We start from the raw sequence: 23,351 nt of genomic DNA, 5'->3' as shown, positions 1-23,351 counted from the left end.
CTGCTGTGAGTCGCGGCGATGCTACGGACGCTAACACTGACCGTAACTACTATGACTACAATAACTATTACTACGATTACAAAAACTAGGCTCCCACACGTCCTGGAAAACCTGGTAAATGATAATAAGACAATTTTAAACATGCATAATGCATGGAAAACGACAACGATTGCCAAATGTCCTGGGGGAAAATATATGTTGTCCTGGAAAATAGTTTCTCAATCTGAAAAAAAAACAAAAATTATGCATTTTTTGGATGTTCAGTAGATCATTCTGAGACGCCGTTTCAAGAATCATCTCAACCAAAGCCATCTGTGCATTGCGCCTGTATTTTCTTCAAACCTGATGTCTTGAATGTGTCAAAAATCCCATCTTAAACCCACCACAACCCCCCTTTCATCTTGTAACACTCCGCAAAAAACAACAAACTCTCAAAACAACAACAACTCATTCGTTCATCTGTCAGTCACAACAGTCAAACAAAATGATTCAAGTGTTTCGCTCGGTAACGCAACTGACGCTCATTCTCAAGTGCGATCTCTGCGGCGCGTCTGTGCAGGGAGGCTGACGCAGATCGTGTTCGGTCACTGGGACGTGGTGACGTGCCTCGCCCGCTCCGAGTCCTACATCGGCGGCGACTGCTACGTGCTGTCGGGGTCCCGGGACGCCACTCTGCTGCTGTGGTACTGGAACGGCAAGAACTGCAACATCGGGGAGAGTTCACCCAGTGAGTCCATGCATAACACACACTCGCACACACATACACTCGCACACACACACATACACTCGCACACACACACATACTCGCGCACACACACACATACTCGCGCACACACACACACATACACTCGCACACACACACATACACATGCACACACACACATACACTCGCACACACACACACATACACACACACACACACATACACTCACCCACACACACTCACGCACACACACTCGCACGCACACACACACACACACATACACTCGCACCCACACATACACATACACTCGCACACACATACACTCGCACACACACTCGCACGCACACACACACACACTCGCACGCACACATAAACTTGCACACACATACACACTTGTGCGCACATACACACTTGCACACGCATACACTCGCATACACTCGCACACACATACACACACACTCGCACACACACATGCACACTCATATACTTGCACGCACACACACACTTGCACACACATACACTCGCACACACATACACACATACTTGCACACACATACACTCGCACACACATACACACATACTTGCACACACACAAACACTTGCACACACACATACTCGCACAGACACATACTTGCACACACACACACACACACGCACACACACACTTGCACACACATACACACATACACTCGCACACACACATACTTGCACACACATACACTCGCACACACATACACACATACTTGCACACACACATACACACACATATACTTGCACACACACATGCACACACACACATACACACATACTTGCACACACACATACACACACATATACTTGCACACACACATGCACACACACATACACACACATATACTTGCACACACACATGCACACACACATACACACACATATACTTGCACGCACACACACACATACACACATACTTGCACACACACATACACACACATATACTTGCACACACACATGCACACACACATATACTTGCACACACACATGCACACACACATACACACACATATACTTGCACACACACATACACACACATATACTTGCACGCACACATGCACACACACACACATACACACATACTTGCACACACACATACACACACATATACTTGCACACACACATGCACACACACATATACTTGCACGCACACATGCACACACACATACACACACGTTATCCCGGCGGACATCCTGAGATTTTTATAAGAGATCTTCTACTGAGAGTGTTTTTCAAACTTCCTATAAGTTATTTGTTCTTTTCTTCTGTATCTACCTCTGTATCTACCTGCGTTGCATCAATGGAATTTCCCCATATGGGACAATAAAGGATTATCTTATCTTACATATACTTGCACGCACACACACACAGGGCCGGACGGGATTAAAAAAGTAGAATAAATAGTATGAATTAAAGTGCCTATCACAGGTTTTTACGGTTTTCAAATGTTTGCTTTATTTGGTGTATTTATACCAATCGAGTAGGCATTTCAATGAGAAAGGTTACTAGATCTGTGGAAAAATTACAGGAAGTGACATCACACTAGGGACACATACTCCAGTAAAATTTTATTCATCATTTACACACAATAAACACATTTTTGACTCTCTAAACATTAATTCAACAACGTAAAGGTGCTCGTATATTTTTATATTGGTCATATTTAAAGGTTTTTATGATTTCTATTGTGTCTATTTGTGGAGAAAAAGCTGAAAAATCTGATGAAAAAAATAATAGAAAGTGACTCATTCCATCCCAAGTTTATGCATAATTTACACAAAAGAACCTACTTTTTTGACCCCTTTTTGAACAACAATTCAACTAAATAAAGCTGCTCTCATATATTCTTAGAAGCTAAATTAAGTATTTTTAGTTCAATCTAGCGTCTAAAAAAAGAAATGTAACGCAGAACAGTAACGTTTCAGACCACGGGAATGAAAGAAAATGAAAGAAATCACTGTTTTTTGGTCTCAATAATTGCAAATAACCGTTAAATTGTGATGTTTTTCTCACAACAATCGTTGCATAAAAATGTAAATCTATTGTATTTGGCTGGACCGTCATGGCATCTTCTCTCTGACACTTCTGTACTTCTGTGTATATAATCTGTGTGTGTTTGTGTGTGTGTGACGTGTCCGTAATGGCAGTGAGAGTGAGGGCCACTTAGAGACGTTAAAGTCGAGCGGCGGGGTTTCGCGGGGTCAGGGGTCAGAGCGCTCGATAAAAGTGAAAAATGCCCGGGCCCCTCCCGTCTCCGCCGGGCGTTACAGAACACATGGCGTTACCCCCTGATCAAAGCGTCGCCAGCGCCTCCGTCCCACTGCTCGCACCGGCCCGAGCGCCGCTAAGTGAGCCGCTACAAATGGGCTCGAATTTACGACAAATTGCAATTGCGTTAATAAGATGCGGCGGCGTTTCAGCGATGTGTCACGGCGCTCAAACGCTCACTTCCTGGAGGCGCGGCATAAGTATCTCAATGTGTCTGAGCCTAACTGAAACTCAAACGACGACGCACAAACAGCTCTATTCAGAAAAATACTTAGAAACGTGTATTTATTAAGGATGTTGAAGGGTGAATCAATAAGTGTGATTATTCAGGTCACAATGTCTCCGAGAGCCAAAAAATAATAACCGTGACAGTTTTCAAAGCGAAAATTAAGTCTTTTTAGTTCAATTTTACGTCCAAAAAATAGACCCAAATGTAAATAACTGTTTTATATGGGGTTTTTTTGTCACTTTTTACTTTATTTCGTCTTTCAGAAAGTTTAATTTTGTAAAGTTGCAACAGTGACATGTTAGACCACAGCAATTAAATAAAATTAGTCTAAATAATCGTGAATAATCATTAAATTGTGATGTTTTTTCTCACAATAACCGCAACACTAAAATGTTATTTTCATAGTATTTATACATATTTATATATACCGTATTTTCCGCATCATAAGGCGCACTTAAAAGCCTTAAATTTTCTCAAAAAAACACATTTAATTGCACCTTATAATCCAGTGCGCCTTATATGGATCTATTCTGGTTATGCTTACTGACCTCGAAGCGATCTGTGTGGTGCACGTTTTGTTTCTCTTAATGCGCCTTATAGTCCGGTGCGTCTGATGTATGAAAAATTATTGAAAATAGACCATTAACAGTGCGCCTTATAGTGTGGAAAATACGGTACGCGTAAAACAGCAGATTAAACTCACAAATCTTCAGCACGCTCTCTCCACGTCTGCTCCTTTCCACCGCAGTCACACAGAAATCGTTATTATTTAAATAAATGTGTCGACTAATACACAATCTTTCATGAGTTATTTGCTCTTAAGACAGAATATTGTCCTATTCAATAACCATCCTGAATATTGTCAAACCTTTTTCTCTTTAATTTTTTTGTTAACGGTATAACATAAAACACATACTGTGAAGACGTACGACTACAGTGGGTGGTGATAAGTGCACCTTTTCATTTGGCCATTAAAAGCAACACAACAACACATATTGTCAAAATAGTGTGACATTTTTATATAACAAAAATGTCAAAGAATCAGGATTAAAACACAACTATATTTGAGCTGGTATTGAAACATAATGGAACAGACTTTTCTGAATATTTAGGTCACAAACCGTTATAAATGTGTTAACTGTAAAAGCTGAGCATCATATTACGTTTGTGTTGCCAACTTTGTGACCACATCACCATTTCAATTATACAGAAAAACAAAAAAAGGAGAAGATCCGTTGTAGAATCCAATCTGTCGACTTATTTTTTTTATATTCGATTCTTTTTGCTCTCTGAACCTCTAAACCAGCCATCGCACTCGCAAAGCCGTTTGTGTTTTTGCGCTGACTGTGAACAAAACGCTCACACGTACAGTATTTACATTCCAGTTACGCGACCCACAAACAACATCGCGCTCCTTTTGTTTCACATTCGCCAAAACGCCGCCTCTTCTTTGATGGATCCGTGACGACGGCGCGAGTGCACGTTTGTTTCTCCGGCCCCGTGTTCCTCCCGAACCCGCCAGCGTCTGCCATGTCGAAGAGCAGACGATCCACCACAATGTGACGCTCCATTGCCCCGGACCACAAAGACTCACACACACTCGCAAACACACACGCACACACACACACACACACACACGCGCACAGTCATACAGGCTCTTAGTCATACATGGACAGTGGTTTCTCTTTATTCATCTTCCAAGAGTCGCAGTTCCTGACTAAGAACAGCTGCGAGTGTACACACATTCTTCTCATGCATAATGCCGTGTGTGAACATCCTGGAGCTGACACACAACGCCTCACACACACACACACACAGAGACACACACACACACACACACACACAGACACACACACAGACAGACATAGACACACAGAGACACACGCACACAGAGACGCACGCACACAGAGACACACGCACACAGAGACACACACACAGAGAAAGACACAGAGACACACACACACACACAGAGATAGACACACACACAGACACAGATATACACACACACACACAGAGAGACACACACACACACACACAGAGACAGATACAGAGACACACACACAGAGATAGACACACACACACACACAGACAGATACACACACACACACACACACACACAGAGACACAGAGGCAAGGCAAGGCAAGTTTATTTGTAGAGCACATTTCATACACAAGGCAATTCAAAGTGCTTCACACAGCAGGAAAAATGCATTCAAATCACAAAGAAATTACAGAAATACAATAAAATTAACTAAATTAAAAATTATCAATCCAACTGATTTTCTAAACTAATAAAATCACAAACAAAGACACAGAGACACACACACACACACAGAGATACACACACACACACACACACAGAGACACACACACACACAGAGACACACACACACACACACAGACACACGCGCGCACACACACACACACACACACACACAGAGAGACAGACACAGAGACACACAGACACACGCGCACACACACAGAGACACACACACACACACACACAGAGACAGACACAGAGACACACACACACACACACACACACACACAGACACACGCGCACACACACAGAGACAGACACAGAGACACACACACACACACACAGAGACAGACACAGAGACACACATACACACGCGCACACACACACACACACACACACAGACACACGCGCACACACACACACACACAGAGACAGACACACACATAGACACACACACATGTGCATGCTGGCCTGGGATTTTGAATGCAGAGAGGAGATGAGGATGAAGTATCTACAAGGTAGTGCTGCCATCTGCTGGAGGTACTCAGAAATGCAAAAACCAACAAAAAAATTGCCTCGAGCAAAATCAGGACTAGAGCGAGACTAAATCATCATGAACTGTGCGAACGTGACGTGATCCAGGATGTAAAGCGGGTGGAGTCCGGGTTCAGAGCAAGCCCAGTGTCTGATGCAGGACTGAAGCTCGATCATCTGTCTCTCCCCGTGCAGCATGCGTCCTGGGTGGGTTTACAAAGGGTTGCAATTGGCCTAAACATGCACTGTAGGTAGATTCCTCCGGTGTATGTGGTCCTGACCGAGCTGGGCTCAGGAAATGTGTCCCAGGATGGGTCAAAAATCCCTACGGCAACAATAAAATGTCCCTTAACCTTAAATACAGACGGAGCTGAACGAAGTCCTGAGTACAACTGTGTCTAAATCTGGCTGTAGGAATTTTCCATCAGTGGTCGTTTTTATCTAGATTTTTTATATTCAGGAATTTGCTCAGAAAACTTCAAAAAAAATGTATATCATTGCATTAAAAAACTACAAATTGGGACTTTTTCCAAGGCGCACATGGCAATCCCTCATGGAACAATTTAGAGCGTGAGGCTTTTTAGAGACAACACTGTGGTTTGGACCGACTCGGTGTAATTCCTCTGTCGCCCTGTAGTGGGTAGAAAAAGTTTATTTTTTTGGACACCTGAAGTACTGCAAGTGTCCCAAGCATAGCCAATCAGAGCGCCGTGTTTGGCTCTTACTTCCTGGTCGACGACAAATACAGTGCATTATTATTATCTGATTTAGTCACAAAGTGTTGCTTTTACGACACACAAAATGAAATAAATTACAACCAAAAACGTCAGGAACCCCAATGGCAATCGTTTTACACTTCGCTTCGTGTGCATTGGAAAAAATCACTACAATAACTATTTCCAACTGTTATTTTCTCGCTTTGCTTGCCTTTTCCCTGCACACACATGTTCTTCTAACACAAGCCCCTCTTTGTGACCTCCCCCATCGCGTACGTGTGTGTGTCCAGACTCCGTGTTGGCCTTCAGCTGCTTAGTGCTTGTCCTGAGTCCTGCGCAGGTATCGGATCAGAGTCAGATGTGTCCTAATGCGAACCAAATGGCCCCCGCGGAAAAGGCCCCGGAGGTTAACTGATACACCGATATATCAGCTTTATTGATCCGGCCGGGCTCAGGACACAACACGGCGCTGTGATCCGGGCGCCGGCGGGTCAAACCACAGCCTTTAGTAACACGCAGGCGTCCGCACCGCTAAATCTTACTCTACATGTGCCGCTGAGGCCGGGGCCGGGCCGGGGTTAAGCCTCGTACATGCAGAGAGACGTCAGGGAGGTAGGGCCCCGTCACAGATAAGAACCAGTCTCTAACCGTGCTGCTCCTGGAGCGGATTTACTCTTTGTTTTATGTCTTCTTTTTAGTTTATGTTTAGCTTCAGTGTAGCGCCTGTGCAGTGCATGTTTAGACCCGGTTTAGCCCTTGTTTAGACCTCGTTTAGACCCAGTTTATCCCTCGTTTCGACCTAGTTTAAACCCGGTTTAGCCCTTATTTAGACCCAGTTTAGACCTTGTTTAGACCCGGTTAAGACCTCGTTTGGACCTCGTTTTGACCCGGTTAAGACCTCGTTTGGACCTACAATAGTCCTGGTTTGGACCCGTGAAGGCCAAATATTTTACTCAGGTGGTTCTTGGTGTGTTTTTTTTGCTATTTTTTTTTTTTATTAGAAGATAAATCAACAAAAACAAAACGACAAAGAAGGGGGAAAACACACAAAATTCCCACAAAGAATGAGCTGGACCAGGTAGAACATAAGGCAAAGGAAGGAGTAAGAGTAGAAAATAAGGGAGTGGCATCAGAAAAAAAGAATAATAATAAAAATGAGGAAGAATTAGAGCAAATTAAGTTCTGAATAATTGTCCCATTTTGTCCATTGTTTTTTTTGTCTATTTTTAAGTGGATTCCTGAGGTTATTTGTTCCACTGTGCACATGTCCTGATCCAAAGATCCATCCACTGTGTCCATGGGGGGGTTTTCAGGCCCAAGTGCATATTACGAAATGGAGTGGAATTGCGGTGTTAATTTCCGTCCAGTTACCGTATTTTCCGGACTATAAATCACACCAGAGTATAAGTTGCACCAGCCAAAAAATGCATAATAGAGAAGAAAAAAACATATACGAGTTTCACTGGAGTATGAAATGCAGTTGCAAGTGTGAAAATAACAAATAATATCACATATAAGTCGCTCCAGAGTATAAGTATATAAGTATAAATATAAGTATAAGTCACACCTCGGCCAAAACTATGAAAAAAGGTGCGACTTATACTCCGGAAAATACGGTAACTAGAGTCAAGATTAAATTTATTGTCATTGCCACAGAAAACATTTAATATAGAGCAGTTTTGTGCAGTTAAAGTGCAATAAATAGGTGCAATACAATACAATAAGTTTAGTCTTTTTCTTTTAACGTATGTTTTTTTTGCCTTTTAAGTTTTGAAATGGATGGATGGATGGACAATACGAGAGATCATTTGAGCGCTGTGTAAACATAATGAAAACAAATGTACACTCACATTTATCATACAACATACTCAACAATTTCACGAGACAATTATTATTATTTCAGCGTATTTTCCCTCCAAAATACTGCGTTCAGATTTCAGTCTTTGACGCACAACAAATAGAAAGCTTCGAGACGTCATTCTAACGCAAAAAACATTTCATCTGAACGTGCAGCAAAGTCATCATTGTGCATCAGATCAGATTTCCCGCCATGTAATAAATCGTTTGCGCCCTTAGATTCAGTTCATCCGTTATTATATTTCGCCTGTTGGAAACGTGCGTCGTGCAGCTCCGTTCTCCTGCGTCGTCGCTGGAACACATTAGCTCGCCTTCACGTGCATCTACGTTTATGGACTCGCACGGCCGTAAAGTGCTTCGTTCGGCTGCTCGTCTTGTCATTTTTACAGGCGGGCTCCTCGAGGGGTCGCGGGGGTCGCGCATATACAGTCTTCTGGGCCAAATCTAATAATGTTTTTTACAGTAGCAGCAGAACGCGGCCGGCGCTCTCATTAGGGGCCCGCCGCACCGCCGCATGGAATTCAATAAAAGCGGAGTGCATTAGGGAGTGGAAACGTGCCTGTCGTTTGTTTACTCGCGCTGCGGCCGGCGTTGGACGTGAACTCGACTGTGGAGCCTTAGCGACCGTAGTTCAGAGCGTTGCCGAGCAGTTCTGTCAGTGAAACGCTCGTGTTGGAGGTGTTTGAGCCTTTCCTGTGATTGAAGAAGTTCTCGATTTGTTACTTAAGTGCAACGAAAGAAGTGACAAATGTACTTTATGAATAGCACTTGAGCTACAGCCTGGTGTTTGTGGATAATATGCACTGTCCCCGTCTCGAAATCAATACATAGTTGAAAACAAAGTACTTTTAAAGCTTTAAATGTTGGGATTTTTTTTTTTTTTTTTTTATTGTGCTGATGTTTGCTCGAAAGTAGCAATTCCAATAAACATCCCAACTTTTCTTTTATATTGTGTATTGTAATGGAATATATACCATATTTTCCGTACTATAAGTTGCACCGGAGCCAAAAAATGTCATAACAGAGAAGAAAAAAACATATGGAGTATGAAATGCGGTTGCAAATGTGAAAATAACAAATAATATCACATATAAGTCGGTGTGGAGTATAAGTATATAAGAATAAATATAAGTGTAAGTTGCACCCCGGCCAAAACTATGAAAAAAGGTGCGACTAATAGTCCGGAAAACACGGTATTTGTATTTACACAAAGCCGGCGGGGGCTTGAGTATCAAAGTAAACGTATACCTGCTCTCGCGTGTAGTAAAAGTAAATTGTATGCACTATAAAAATGACTTGAGTAAAGTACAGACTGCTAAAACGTTGCTCGAGTGCATTACTTTTACTTTTGTCCGTTACTTTCCCCCGACTGGTCACTGGGAAATAACTACGTCAAGGCAAAGTATAATGAGCTTTTATAAACTAAATGTGCACTGTCGACAACTAGTACTAGTGGTTTACAGTAGTTTAATTTGAGTTACTAAACTTTTTTACTGCTGAACAATAAAATAATTCCGTTGAACTTGAACACATGGGGAAAGTACTGGACAAATATTGAAAATGTTGATGACTTTTAGGCGAAAAGGACATTAAACAGACATTAAACCTCACTTTGTCATAGTTTAGAACAAGGAACGTAATATTATTTTACTATAAACTCAAATATTATACAATTTAAGAACATTCTAAGTAGTGTTTTTAGTTTACTTAAGCAATAATTCTCCGTGACGTCCTAAAAGACTTATTTAACAAGAATTATTGAATTACTTTTACGTTTCTCATGTCAGTCTTTGTCATAAATTCGACCTTTACGTTTGTGTCGTGACGGCTCGAAACCCGAACCGAACGTCTCTTGAGTCGAGCGCCACATCTGGATTAAGTGAGCGCGCCAGGAGAGAGAGGGACGTACGGGCCGGCTCTGCGGAGACGGCGCTCTTCCCGTGGACATCATTCTTCGACTAATGCCGGATTGCACTGAACTGTATTAAACATTGTTCTAGCAGCTCTCTACACCAGACGTCCACTGTTGCTCCATGTTCTGACCGTCACAGCGCTGTTCTGTGGTGTCTCCTGCCCTCTGGTGTCCTCGGCCGGTAGTGCGCGTGGTGGTGACGTGTGGTTTGTGTTCTCCAGCAGAGTTCACCATGCCCCGGGCCATCCTGACGGGACACGACTGTGAGGTCACCTGTGCCAGCGTGTGCGCCGAGCTGGGCCTGGTCATCAGCGGCTGCAAAGGTCCAGCATTACGTCATCACAGCATTACGTCATCACAGCATTACGTCATCACAGCGTTACATTTAACACAAAAAAAACAAAAGTAAACACAGTGTAGAGCTGGGGTGAGCAATTATTTTCCTCCGAGGGCCATATTTGAATCCAGGCAAGTAGCGGAGGGCCGGCCCGTGATCATTGGTGTGAAAAAATAGATGAAAAAATGTAATATCAAATAAAATATCACTTTTCTGTCAAATATAGGCTAATGAATCTATTATTTAATTCATTTCATGTCATCTTTATTAAGGACACAAGTGCAGACAAATGTTACAGACACAAACTAAAATCTTTCTAGGGGCCGGATTAAAACATGCCGAGGGCCACATCTTGCCCCTGGGGCCACAAATGCCCAGGTCCGGTGTAGAGTCTGTTTTTTTTGGACGTATTCAACTTAAGTCTATGTTTAGTGGCATTAAAATGGACACTGAAGGAACAAACACATTTCTCAGATTAAGTGTAGTGGAGAGTAAAATATATGTTTATATTTAGTTTAATTGACATTACATTTGTTCTGTCGGGTGTTTGCTTCTCTTATTAAATATTGCATGCACAGGTTTAGCTTCAAACTGTATTCACAATGTTTTATGTCATAATTCAAATGACTTTTTAACTACAATTCATTCAAGTATTTCAACCCTTTTGTGTAAAACGTCTAATAATCACTGTGTTGTGTTGTCTGTGTTGTCTGTGTTGTGTTGTCTGTGTTGTGTTGTCTGTGTTGTGTTGTCTGTGACGTGTTGTCTGCGTTGTGTTGTCTGTGTTGTGTTGTGTTGTCTGTGTTGTGTTGTGTTGTCTGTGTTGTGTTGTGTTGTCTGTGTTGTGTTGTGTTGTCTGTGTTGTGTTGTCTGTGTTGTGTTGTCTGCGTTGTGTTGTCTGTGTTGTGTTGTGTTGTGTTGTCTGTGTTGTGTTGTCTGTGTTGTGTTGTGTTGTCTGTGTTGTGTTGTCTGTGTTGTGTTGTCTGCGTTGTGTTGTGTTGTGTTGTCTGTGTTGTGTTGTGTTGTCTGTGTTGTGTTGTCTGCGTTGTGTTTGTGTTGCGTTGTCTGTGTTGCGTTGTGTTGTCTGTGTTGTCTGTGACGTGTTGTGTTGTGTTGTCTGTGTTGTGTTGTCTGTTGTGTTGTCTGTGTTGTGTTGTCTGTGTCGTGTTGTCTGTGTCGTGTTGTCTGTGTCGTGTTGTCTGTGTCGTGTTGTCTGTTGTGTTGTCTGTTGTGTTGTCTGTTGTGTTGTCTGTTGTGTTGTCTGTTGTGTTGTCTGTTGTGTTGTCTGTGTTGTGTTGTCTGTGTCGTGTTGTCTGTTTTGTTGTCTGTGTCGTGTTGTCTGTGTCGTGTTGTCTGTGTCGTGTTGTCTGTGTCGTGTTGTCTGTGTCGTGTTGTCTGTGTCGTGTTGTCTGTTGTGTTGTCTGTTGTGTTGTCTGTGTCGTGTTGTCTGTTGTGTTGTCTGTTGTGTTGTCTGTTGTGTTGTCTGTTGTGTTGTCTGTTGTGTTGTCTGTTGTGTTGTCTGTTGTGTTGTCTGTGTCGTGTTGTCTGTTGTGTTGTCTGTGTCGTGTTGTCTGTGTCGTGTTGTCTGTGTCGTGTTGTCTGTTGTGTTGTCTGTTGTGTTGTCTGTGTCGTGTTGTCTGTTGTGTTGTCTGTTGTGTTGTCTGTGTCGTGTTGTCTGTTGTGTTGTCTGTGTCGTGTTGTCTGTGTTGTGTTGTCTTTATTGCGTACAGAGGGCCCCTGTCTGATCCACTCCATGAACGGGGACCTGCTGAGGACCCTGGAGGCCCCTGAGTCGTGTGTGCGGCCCCGGCTGGTGCAGTCGTCCTCTGAGGGACACTGTGTGGTGTACTACGACAGGGGCCACTTCTGCGTGTTCAGCGTCAACGGCAAACTGCAGGGCCACATGGAGGTGGACGACAGCGTCAAGGTACTGGCCGTGACCTCTGACCCCTCCAGGCTCCTGCACCTGTGGAGTTAATCACAGGCACAAAGTCCCAATCTTAACCACTCACACCCCGTCCTTCACCCCGTCCTTCACCGCGTCCTTCACCCTGTCCTTCACCGCGTCCTTCACCCCGTCCTTCACCCCGTCCTTCACCCCGTCCTTCACCGCGTCCTTCACCGCGTCCTTCACCGCGTCCTTCACCGCGTCCTTCACCCCGTCCTTCACCTCGTCCTTCACCGCGTCCTTCACCGCGTCCTTCACCGCGTCCTTCACCCCGTCCTTGACCGCGTCCTTCACCGCGTCCTTCACCCCGTCCTTCACCCCGTCCTTCACCGCGTCCTTCACCCCGTCCTTCACCCCGTCCTTCACCCCGTCCTTCACCGCGTCCTTCACCGCGTCCTTCACCCCGTCCTTCACCGCGTCCTTCACCGCGTCCTTCACCCCGTCCTTCACCGCGTCCTTCACCCCGTCCTTCACCCCGTCCTTCACCGCGTCCTTCACCCCGTCCTTCACCCCGTCCTTCACCCCGTCCTTCACCCCGTCCTTCACCGCGTCCTTCACCCCGTCCTTCACCCCGTCCTTCACCGCGTCCTTCACCCCGTTCTTCACCCCGTCCTTCCCCCCGTCCTTCACCGCGTCCTTCACCCCGTTCTTCACCCCGTCCTTCACCCCGTCCTTCACCCCGTCCTTCACCGCGTCCTTTGTTAATTAATGAATTTATTCATTAATTAATATATTTGTTTATTTATTCATTTATTTATATATTATTTTGTTCATTTATTTATTTAATCATTTATTTATGTATTTGTTCATTCATTCATTTATTTGATCCGCATCAGTCTTTGCATGAGTAAAGACCTATAAGAAGTACAAGTAGATGTTTTATACGTTTTTACACAAAGTTCTCACCTCATGTTTATGTGAATCAAGAGTTTGTGTGAGGGAAGGTCAAAGGTCACTCATGTCAAGTCCTTTGAACCTTCGCTCGATACGTTTCCAAGGTGCATGAGCCCCGCCCTGTCTGGATGTTTTCTGTGTTGGTTTGATGGAGTCCCGGGAGAGTGTGGTGCACAGGCGCTCTGATTACCCTCCTCCCACCCTCCTTTTTCCTCCCTCCCTCCCTCTCTCATCCCTCCCTTCCTCCCTCCCTTCCTCCCTCCCCTCCTCCTCCTCCCTCCCTCTCTCCTCCCTCCCTCTCTCCTCCCTCCCTCTCTCCCTCCCTCCTTCCTCTCGCCTCCCTCCTCTCTCCCTCCTTCCTCCCTCCCTCCCTCCCTCCCTTCTTCCTCTCTCCTCCCTCCCTCCTCTCTCCTCCCTCCCCCCAGAGCGGTCCATAGATCTCCTTTTGATCCTTTGGTCGTCTCTCCTTACGTTACCGGGGGAACATTCCAGGCCGCTCGGTCACTCCCGTACACCCGGCCCATTAACCACCCCTGGGCGCTGGACGACACACTCCCATTTCCCCGTCTTCCTCCCCGGTGACCACGGCGACACAGGATAGTGCTACTGCCTTTGGTCGGCCTGACCCGGCGTTTCCTGCCCCGGCCCTGGGAAATGTACGGCGGCGCTGACAGACAAAACAGCGCCTGGTTTGGATTAGCGCAGGTTTTGGGGGAGAAAAGGCGAGTCTAAACTCCAACCTGCCGGCGCTTACGAGTCGCACACGTCGTCGTCGGGGAAAGCGCAAAGAGTGGAAAGTGTTGTTTAGGGAAGTTTACGAGTGGATACAAACAGCAGCCGCGTCGGGTCTGCGTTTTGGACCGCGAGCTAATTAGCATCTGCAAGCTATAAAAATGTGTCCGAATGAATCAGATGTCGAGGACGTCGGTCGGGTTTTACAAGCAGAAAATGTAGTTTCATTGGCGGCGGCGCAAAAAAATTCCCTTCAGCCGTCTTTTTGAATGAAGGGCAGGCGCTCGCTTTGCCCCGCGGCGGCTGTGGCTACGTTAGCTTAGCATCAGTGAACGTGGCCCAAAACATGCGCAAAATACGACTGCGACATTGGTGTAATTGATAATCGTGTAGCAAATTAGATCAAATGTTTTTTCTCTAATTTAAGGGTGGACCATTAAAGGTGCACTATGTAACTTTTCTGGTGGAGAGATGTTAAAGGGGACATATTACAAAAAATATACTTTTACAATCTTGTGTTCTGATTCCTGTGCGTTTGTGTAACCCTGTATTGTCCCGCATTCGAGGTACCAATGCTTACCTAATGTCTGTTTTCACCTACCCCTTATCTCCGCCCACTGCTCTGTATTTACTTGCAATTATTCTTTTGAATTCGAACTCCGGGTCACACAGGCAGGGTTCAAGAACACCTCAAATTCAGTCAAATGTCAGCTAATGGATTTGTTTCTTTCACTGTGCAGTTTTTACATCAATACTGCGATTTAAAGCGGGCAAAATGTAAAATAACAATCTACATTCATTATAGTTTAATCCTAAATTTAGAGAAAAGTGTTCCACACCTGTAAATTGATCCAATGGCGTCACCTGCTTGTCTCCATGGAGATAAATAAGAGGCCAAGCGTGAAAATCTCCGCGAAAATCTCTACAAACTTTGCATGTTGCACCGTATAACCCCAAAAAAACCAGAATCCTCACATCCCCTTGCTCCGCCTCGTCGCCCCTGGACATTATTTACTGCTTCTGCCCCGTCTTGTTTCGGAATCTCGGCCCGGGACGCCAAGAAGCTGCTTTTTTTTTTTTTTCGGGGGGCGCGCAGCCGGTGGATTTACGAGCTTGGCGAGATGACAAGCTAACAGTAAGTATCCCGAGCTAAAAGCGGCATCAGGTGACGCGGGCCATACTGAACAGATTAGATACTAAGCGCTGGTATAACTCAGCCACAGTCGGCGCATGTAGCCAGTAGGATTAACAGCGCCGTAAATTCAAACTCGGACCTTTTCCCCCGGTCTGGCAGCTCGGAGAAAGGGGGGGAAAGTTGGAAATACGGACATTAAAGGTGTTTCTGCTGCAGTCGTTCTGGAGACACTGGAATCCGGTCGGCCATCTTGGCTCCTGCAGCGTTGAGGGGGGGGGGGGCGTATTCTGTGTGCGTATTCTGTGTGCGTTTGCAGCAGCGGTGATTTATAATGTCGGTGCGCTGGCTGCTTTACCTGCTGGAGCGGCCATGTGCAGTAAAGAGAGAGAGAGAGACCCCCGCTGAGAGAGAGACCCCCCCTGAGAGAGAGACCCCCCCGCTGAGAGAGACCGGGTCAAGAACTAAGACTGTACGCGCTAAGTACTGCAGTGGTATTTCACTTATAACGCTCAGTGTAAACTTCATACAGATACTACTTCATACTGATACACGTTGGCAAGCCTCAAAATAACGGGTCGGACACGGTCAATGACCGAAGCAAAAATCAGTTTTGACCGACTCCAAAATCAAGGCTCTGACGCTAATTTTTCGCCGTAATATATTTTGAATTGGCAAAAACAGCGCGGTGAACATACCCAAAGCGATTCCTATGCACAAACTCAGGCGTGCTACACTACAGTTCACGATTATTGTTGTAGTTGTACAGTGGCGGAAGCAGCGGAGCGCATGTGCGCGCTGAGAAAATCATGGCAGATATACACCACGCTGCCGCTGTCAAACACAAACCAAAACCAGCGGCTGCAAGAACACTCAAGAGATCACTGTCAAGAAATGGATTGATGATGATCTCACTAAGTTTTGTGCCCGTGACTGGCTAGAGCAGTCTTTCTCAAATAGTGGGGCAACACGTCGGGAGCGTTTGAGCGTCAGACGCTTTGGACGCTCCACCAGAGCGGCCCAGAGGGAGAGAAAGAGAGAAGAGGAGACAGGTAGTTCCAGAGCGTAATCTTACCTGTAAATGCTTTTTTATTCTGCACAAATCTTTTTGTTGTTGGCGTGAGCCAAAGGAAAGTTTCAAGCCCCTTCCCAGAGCGTTACCATGGAGATCATCTCACTAATAAATGATATAATGCTTAAAAGAGCTACAATGAGGGGCCAATAAGCATACTTTTATATTATTTAATCCATTTAATTTTTAAATGAATACGCTGTATTAAAGAGTAGGGAAGTAAATTGTTTAATATATATATATATATATATATATATACATATATATATAAATGTTTCCTTACTTTTTTCTGATAATTGTGAATAATCGTAAAATCGTGATATTTCTCCTCATGATAATTGTGACTAAAATTAATATTGTGACATCCCTAATAACGAAACAAACAAAAGTCAACCAAAAGCTAATAAAACAAGGAAATATGAGGAAGCTTATGTAGCACTTGTCTTCACTGTGACTGAGGTGGAGACGAGGAAAGACCACCGTGTCCACTGTGTCTTTAATGTTGCAGCGACAGCATGAAACCAAATCAACACATCAATAAAACACTTGTGACCGATTCAGAATTAGCCATGACAGGTACCAAACGATTGGCACCTGTCATGTTGACAGGGACGTAAAAATAATTATTTCAAGGCTTGCGATGGGCTTTATTATATAAAAGCTGTGATATTTATATTAAATTCAGACGGGCCACGCCTAGTTCACCTGCCAACCAGAAACCAGAGGGTAGTCGGTTCAAACTTCATCCAAACACATGTGCTGCTAATGTCTGATTGTGGATTATACTTTATACTTATAAAGTAAGTATAAAGTTAAGTAAGATGGTGATGACGTTAATTTGGAATTTAATTCAACTTTATTCCATTTTCAAATAGACAAACACAACATAATATTTTGTAATTGGTTGTTTTTCAATATTATTACCAAAAAAATTTGAAAATGTATTAACAATAATTTAATAAATAAACAAGTACATACAATAAATACAATAAAAGTGATACAATGAATCAAATTAAATGAATTAAATAATAATAATAATAAAATAAATAAGCCAAACTTGGTAGGAAGTGCAAGTAGAGATGGGCAATATGAAATTAGAAATAATATTGTAATGTAAAGATAAGCCACATTTAGTCCAGCTCAAACTGCTACAACAATAACAATTGAATAAACGTCTGTTCTTATCTCACAATGAAGGATCTGAGATGATAATGCAGTTTTGATCCATAACCAGCACATTTCCGTCAGATCGCCAAACGATTATTGTTGTCATGGAAACATGTTGAGACTTCTGTCAAACTGGTCCAGCGCTAAACGCCGGCGCGTCCGCTGTCAAACCGCTTTATTCACTTCTACGTGGAAAGTTTGAGGTCATTTGGCGATTTAGTTTTTCCTCAAGTGGAACGAGCCGGTTTTCCGTGCTCCCGTCGGCGACCCCCGGGGGCCCGCCTCTGTGAATGATGCGGACCTCCAGCACACACATCACAACACGCCGGGCTCACGCTCGCTCGGCCGCCATGTTGGACGCTGATCTGACGCCGTTGTTAACCTCTTTTAACGAGGACCAGAAGGGGATTTGTTCACTTGTTTGAGTCCGTCCACATGGGCTCTGCTGAACATCGACTATAAACTCTGACAATGCTTTTCTCATAAAGATCATTTATCTTACTTTTGTGTCATGCAGTTTGCTCCTTCAATAGGAGTTATACAGGTGAATGGTGAGTAATGATATTCTCCTGTAACAGCTCAAAACACAACTAAAATAACAAACATAAAGGTCTACACTCTGCTAAATGTTTAGTTTGTACCTGACATCTGAAACACTCAAATCAAGTTAAAAAATCAAGTAAATAGCAGGACAAAACAGATGAAGAACAGGAGCCCCATCGGCCCCCATCCGGCCCCCATCCGACCCCCATCCGGCCCTATCGGCCCCCATCCGCCCCTATCGGCCCCCATCCGCCCCTATCGGCCCCCATCCGCCCCTATCGGCCCCCCATCCGCCCCTATCGGCCCCCCATCCGCCCCTATCGGCCCCCCATCCGCCCCTATCGGCCCCCCATCCGCCCCTATCGGCCCCTATCGGCCCCTGCCTTGGCTGTGTCGGCCCTGCGGTGCATTCGTCCCTTAGAGCAGGCGGCAAGTCCAGACCAAAAAGTCCAGGGTCCATTGTTTCCTGCCAGCCCCGCCCCGACAGGAGCACTGCAGCTCACATTTATCACTGACACTTTATAGATCACACACTGTTGAACTGAATAATACCTTTGTCTCCTTAAATAAGTTTGTGAGTCTGTGTTTTGTGTAAATTCATTGCTGCGTTTGTAGTGTCCTTTATCTCCCCCTCTCCTTAATAAACAGATGGCTAAACTGCAGAGTCAGAGCAACAGTGGAGAAGCTACTTAGTTTCCATTTTACCTTATAAAGTAACAATAGTATAAAAGAATCAAGTTTATTTGAATGAAACAAAAGCAAAGTAAATAAACAGATGAGTTGTGCTGCCGACTGTTGTGCTGCCGACTGTTGTGCTGCCGACTGTTGTGCTGCCGACTGTTGTGCTGCCGACTGTTGTGCTGCCGACTGTCAGTGCAGAACTTCTGTTGATAAAATCTATTCTTGAACATTTGTTTTTGTAATTATATTGTTTTGGCTTTTTACTACATTTTAAATTTCCCCCTCTTTTTAACAAACATCTCCTTCATTTAAATAACCTCCTTGTGAAACTGGCTAATATCAAACAAAACAGAAAGTCTCAAACTTTTCTAGCGTCCCCGTCCCGCATGTTGAGAAACACGCAGAGACTTTGCTGAGTCACTGCGGGCGACGCCCTTGAGATGTGCACATCCTTACATTAGGACCAGGGCAGTCCCTCCTCGCTCTGATGGATGCTGCAGTGCGCTCATATTTCAGCTCTCAGAGTGTAATTTGTGTGCGTGTGTCGCCCCCTGGGGGCCGGGACAGTCAGAGGCAGACGAGTACATCCTCTGCACAGCGGGACCGTCTCCTTTACGGGCCCCGTACAGGAAGTTCTCTGTGGACACGAGAATGAATCACTGAGCGCTGAAGAAATACTGGACATATTTTTGGAAATCTCTTGCTTTTGCGACGTCTCAATGTGGCCAAAATATATATCTACATTCTGTTCTCTGCCTTTGTGTTGAACCAAAGTCCCCTGAATATATCATAATGTATAATATATAATAATGTGTCATTAATCATAAGGAGCACTGATGTGAGTGTAAGCAACACAGATTTACACTGTTATCCGTTAGCCGTTTGTGAGTTTAAACTTTATAGCTTTAAGGCTGGTAAATAAATGAAAAGGTGCTAATCGATACTGAAACTAATATTTAATCTAGATCATTTGGCTTTGATGGGAGAAATCACACAAATAAGATACATTTGGACCTTTCCTGATGCTGGTTTTATACAAAATAATATTGAAAATGGTGTGAAATAACATTCTATTGTAAAAGTGTTTTTAATCTTTGTATCAATCCTTTTCTTTTGTATTAAAATAGTTAAATTGATAATTAGACACTAATATGATAGTTTTCCCCACAACGATAAGTTCCTGTGCTTTATGCCTTGACTTAAAGCAACACTATGTAACTTTCTGGAGGCGGCACATATGGAAATAGAAAACACTGTTCTGAACATTTTCATTAGAGAGAGATGTGTTTTATCCCACTGTGAAATATTGTAGTCAGGAACAGCATTTCCATGGAAACAAGCGGAAACAGGTAAAGTAAGAGTCGGGTTTGTGGAGATGCAGAACACGTTTGTCTCCTTTTTTCAGTGCAATAAAAACAACCAAAATGATTTAAACATGCTCTTTTTGGCTAAAAAGTTCCGCACTGGGGCTTTGAGCACAAACTGGTGACACGAGGAGGGCGTGGCTTGTGATGAGCGGTCATTAAATGTGATTTTCTTGTTGTCCAGGCGATGCAGATGAGTCGTGATGGTCAGTACCTGCTGACCGGAGGAGATGGAGGAGTGGTGTCTGTGTGGCAGCTCCACAACCTGCAGCAGCTGTTCACGTACCCCGCCTGTGACGCCGGCATCCGCTCTATGGCCATGTCCCACGACCAGAGGTAAAGCCACGCCTCCAGCACGCCGCCAACACGCCGCTAACACCCTGCCAACACGCCGCTAACACCCTGCCAACACGCCGCTAACACCCCGCCAACACCCCGCCAACATGCCACCAACACCCCGCCAACACCCCGCCAACACGCCGCCAACACCCCGCCAACACCCCGCCAACACCCCGCCAACACCCCGCCAACACGCCGCTAACACCCCGCCAACACGCCGCTAACACGCCGCCAATACCCCGCCAACACGCCGCCAACACGCCGCCAACACGCCGCCAACACGCCGCCAACACCCCGCCAACACGCCGCCAACACGCCGCCAACACCCCGCCAACACCCCGCCAACACGCCGCCAACACCCCGCCAACACGGCGCTAACACGCCGCTAATACCCCGCCAACACGCCGCCAACACCCCGCCAACACGCCGCCAACACCCCGCCAACACCCCGCCAACACCCCGCCAACACGCCGCCAACACCCCGCCAACACGGCGCTAACACGCCGCCAACACGCCGCCAACACCCCGCCAACACCCCGCCAACACCCCGCCAACACCCCGCCAACACGCCGCCAACACGCCACCAACACGCCACCAACACGCCACCAACACGGCGCCAACACGCCGCTAACACCCCGCCAACACGCCACCAACACGCCGCCAACATGCCGCCAACACGGCGCCAACACGCCGCTAACACGCCGCTAACACCCCGCCAACATGCCACCAACACGCCACCAACACCCCGCCAACACGCCGCTAACACCCTGCCAACACGCCGCTAATACCCCGCCAACACGCCGCTAACACCCCGCCAACACGGCGCTAACACGCCGCCAACACCCCGCCAACACCCCGCCAACACCCCGCCAACACCCCGCCAACACGCCGCCAACACCCCGCCAACACCCCGCCAACACCCCGCCAACACCCCGCCAACACGCCGCCAACACCCCGCCAACACCCCGCCAACACCCCGCCAACACCCCGCCAACACCCCGCCAACACGCCGCTAACACCCCGCCAACACGCCGCTAACACCCCGCCAACACGGCGCCAACACCCCGCCAACACCCCGCCAACATGCCGCCAACACGCCACCAACACGCCACCAACATGCCACCAACACGTCGCCATTTTTTTTCTCCGCGAAGTGCCGTTAGCTAGTTGCTAAATGGCGTTAGTTAGTTGCTAATTGCTGTTAGCTTCACTGTTGTTCGTGAAAAGGGCGGGTAACCTCATTGCGGTGGTTATTTATGATGTTAGTTCTGTTATTTACATATGAAGAGAGTAAAAATCAGCTTTAATTTGCATAACGATGTCCTTTGATGTTTCCCGTGTGTCCCCGCCCCCTCAGGTGCATCATCACCGGCATGGCGTCCGGCAGCATCGTCCTCTTCTACAACGACTTCAACCGCTGGCACCACGAGTACCAGACCCGGTACTGAGCCGTCCCGCCGCGCCGCGCACCCGAATGTATCTTTGCTCCGTGAGAAAATCTGTCCTGCTGTAGAAGAAAATCAACTATTTTTTAAAAAGGGAATCGCTCTATTTTGTAGCTCAGACGATAGAGTTTCGTATCGATCTCCGGGTCGGGGGGGTTGTGTTACTGTACGCTTCAAAACGAAATCTATTTTTAGCTGTAAGAATCTATTTTCCTCCAAGGGGCACTAGTTCTATGAAATTCCAATTGTTTTCCGCGTGTGTTTGAATGCTTTATGGGACGTTTTGTCTTGAGAATAAATAATAATTGAATTTAAGAGAGAATATACACACTTCTATATCTAACTACCCGTGTTCATATTTAACGACACATTTCTGTTTTATCTGTGTGTTTTGTTTGTGCGTGGCTCATTGACACTTCAAAAGGTGCAGAGCTTTATTTAAAAAGACGCTGACAACTCGTGACTGAAACGCAACCTACATAACAACAACATAATCCCGGTTTAATCACGTTCAAACGCAACACGTCATGTTATCCAAGCCGTCGTGTTTCCGTAGCAACCACGAAACGACCTGTGCAGTGACAGAAAGGGCTCTACCATTTCTCCATTGCGAGCGAGTGAAATGCAGTGCTAAAACCATCTTTGAGTTTATCTGAAGACATTCCGTTTTGTGTGAATCGTTTGGGGGAGACAAAAGGGACGTCTGATTATTATTATTTTTTGCAATCATTTTGACTGTTAAGTTGTGTGTTCTGAAATTAAAAAGGATTTTATAACTTGAACTTGAACGTCCCAGTCATTTATTATTATTTTTTTAATTTTCTTTACATGCATAGCTCCCTCTTGTGGTTTCTGTTACAATTATTTTAACATTCTTTTACATTGGGCAAATAAATTCTTACTATTTATAAATATATACATACATTTTTGTTTAGGTTTTTTTTACAATATTTTACACTACGTTTTACTGTATTTTTCTTAAATGTATATTTCTTTTGATGAACTATTCTAGATTTCTTTATTTTTTTAGCCAGAAAAATCTTTATATCTATTGGATGCTTGTCGCCCTCTTGTGGTCCCATGCGTGTATTACAATTATTTTAAGGTATTTTTTACATTGGGCCACTACATTCTTACTGTTTCTATATGCATGTTTTGTATTTTCTACACAATTTTTACAAAGTATAT

The 23,351-nt window shown here is 45.0% G+C and overlaps 1 protein-coding gene across 6 annotated transcripts in view; it reads left to right on the top strand.

Moving 5' to 3' along the window:
* lrba (LPS-responsive vesicle trafficking, beach and anchor containing) overlaps positions 1-22,442 on the top strand; it is a 282,434-nt gene extending 259,992 nt beyond the window's left edge. For 4 of the 6 annotated variants that reach the window (XM_072463061.1, XM_072463065.1, XM_072463063.1 and 1 more), the window contains 5 exons: positions 564-727; positions 10,731-10,832; positions 12,577-12,773; positions 20,564-20,715; positions 22,076-22,442. In XM_072463061.1, coding sequence (XP_072319162.1) covers positions 564-727; positions 10,731-10,832; positions 12,577-12,773; positions 20,564-20,715; positions 22,076-22,166 — 706 coding nt within the window. In that variant the 3' untranslated portion in view covers positions 22,167-22,442. Of the gene's footprint in view, positions 1-559; positions 728-10,730; positions 10,833-12,576; positions 12,774-20,563; positions 20,716-22,075 lie in introns of all 6 variants that reach the window. The other 2 variants (XM_072463066.1, XM_072463062.1) reach the window with 2 other exon arrangements.
* Positions 22,443-23,351: the final 909 nt, after the last annotated feature.

The sequence above is a fragment of the Eucyclogobius newberryi genome, unplaced genomic scaffold (assembly GCF_026437365.1).
Source record: "Eucyclogobius newberryi isolate DKJ021-1_F unplaced genomic scaffold, fEucNew1.0.hap1 SCAF_4, whole genome shotgun sequence".
NCBI lineage: Eukaryota > Metazoa > Chordata > Actinopteri > Gobiiformes > Gobiidae > Eucyclogobius > Eucyclogobius newberryi.
The sequence above is the reverse complement of the archived record's forward strand: the minus strand, read 5'-3'. Positions and strand labels throughout refer to the sequence as shown.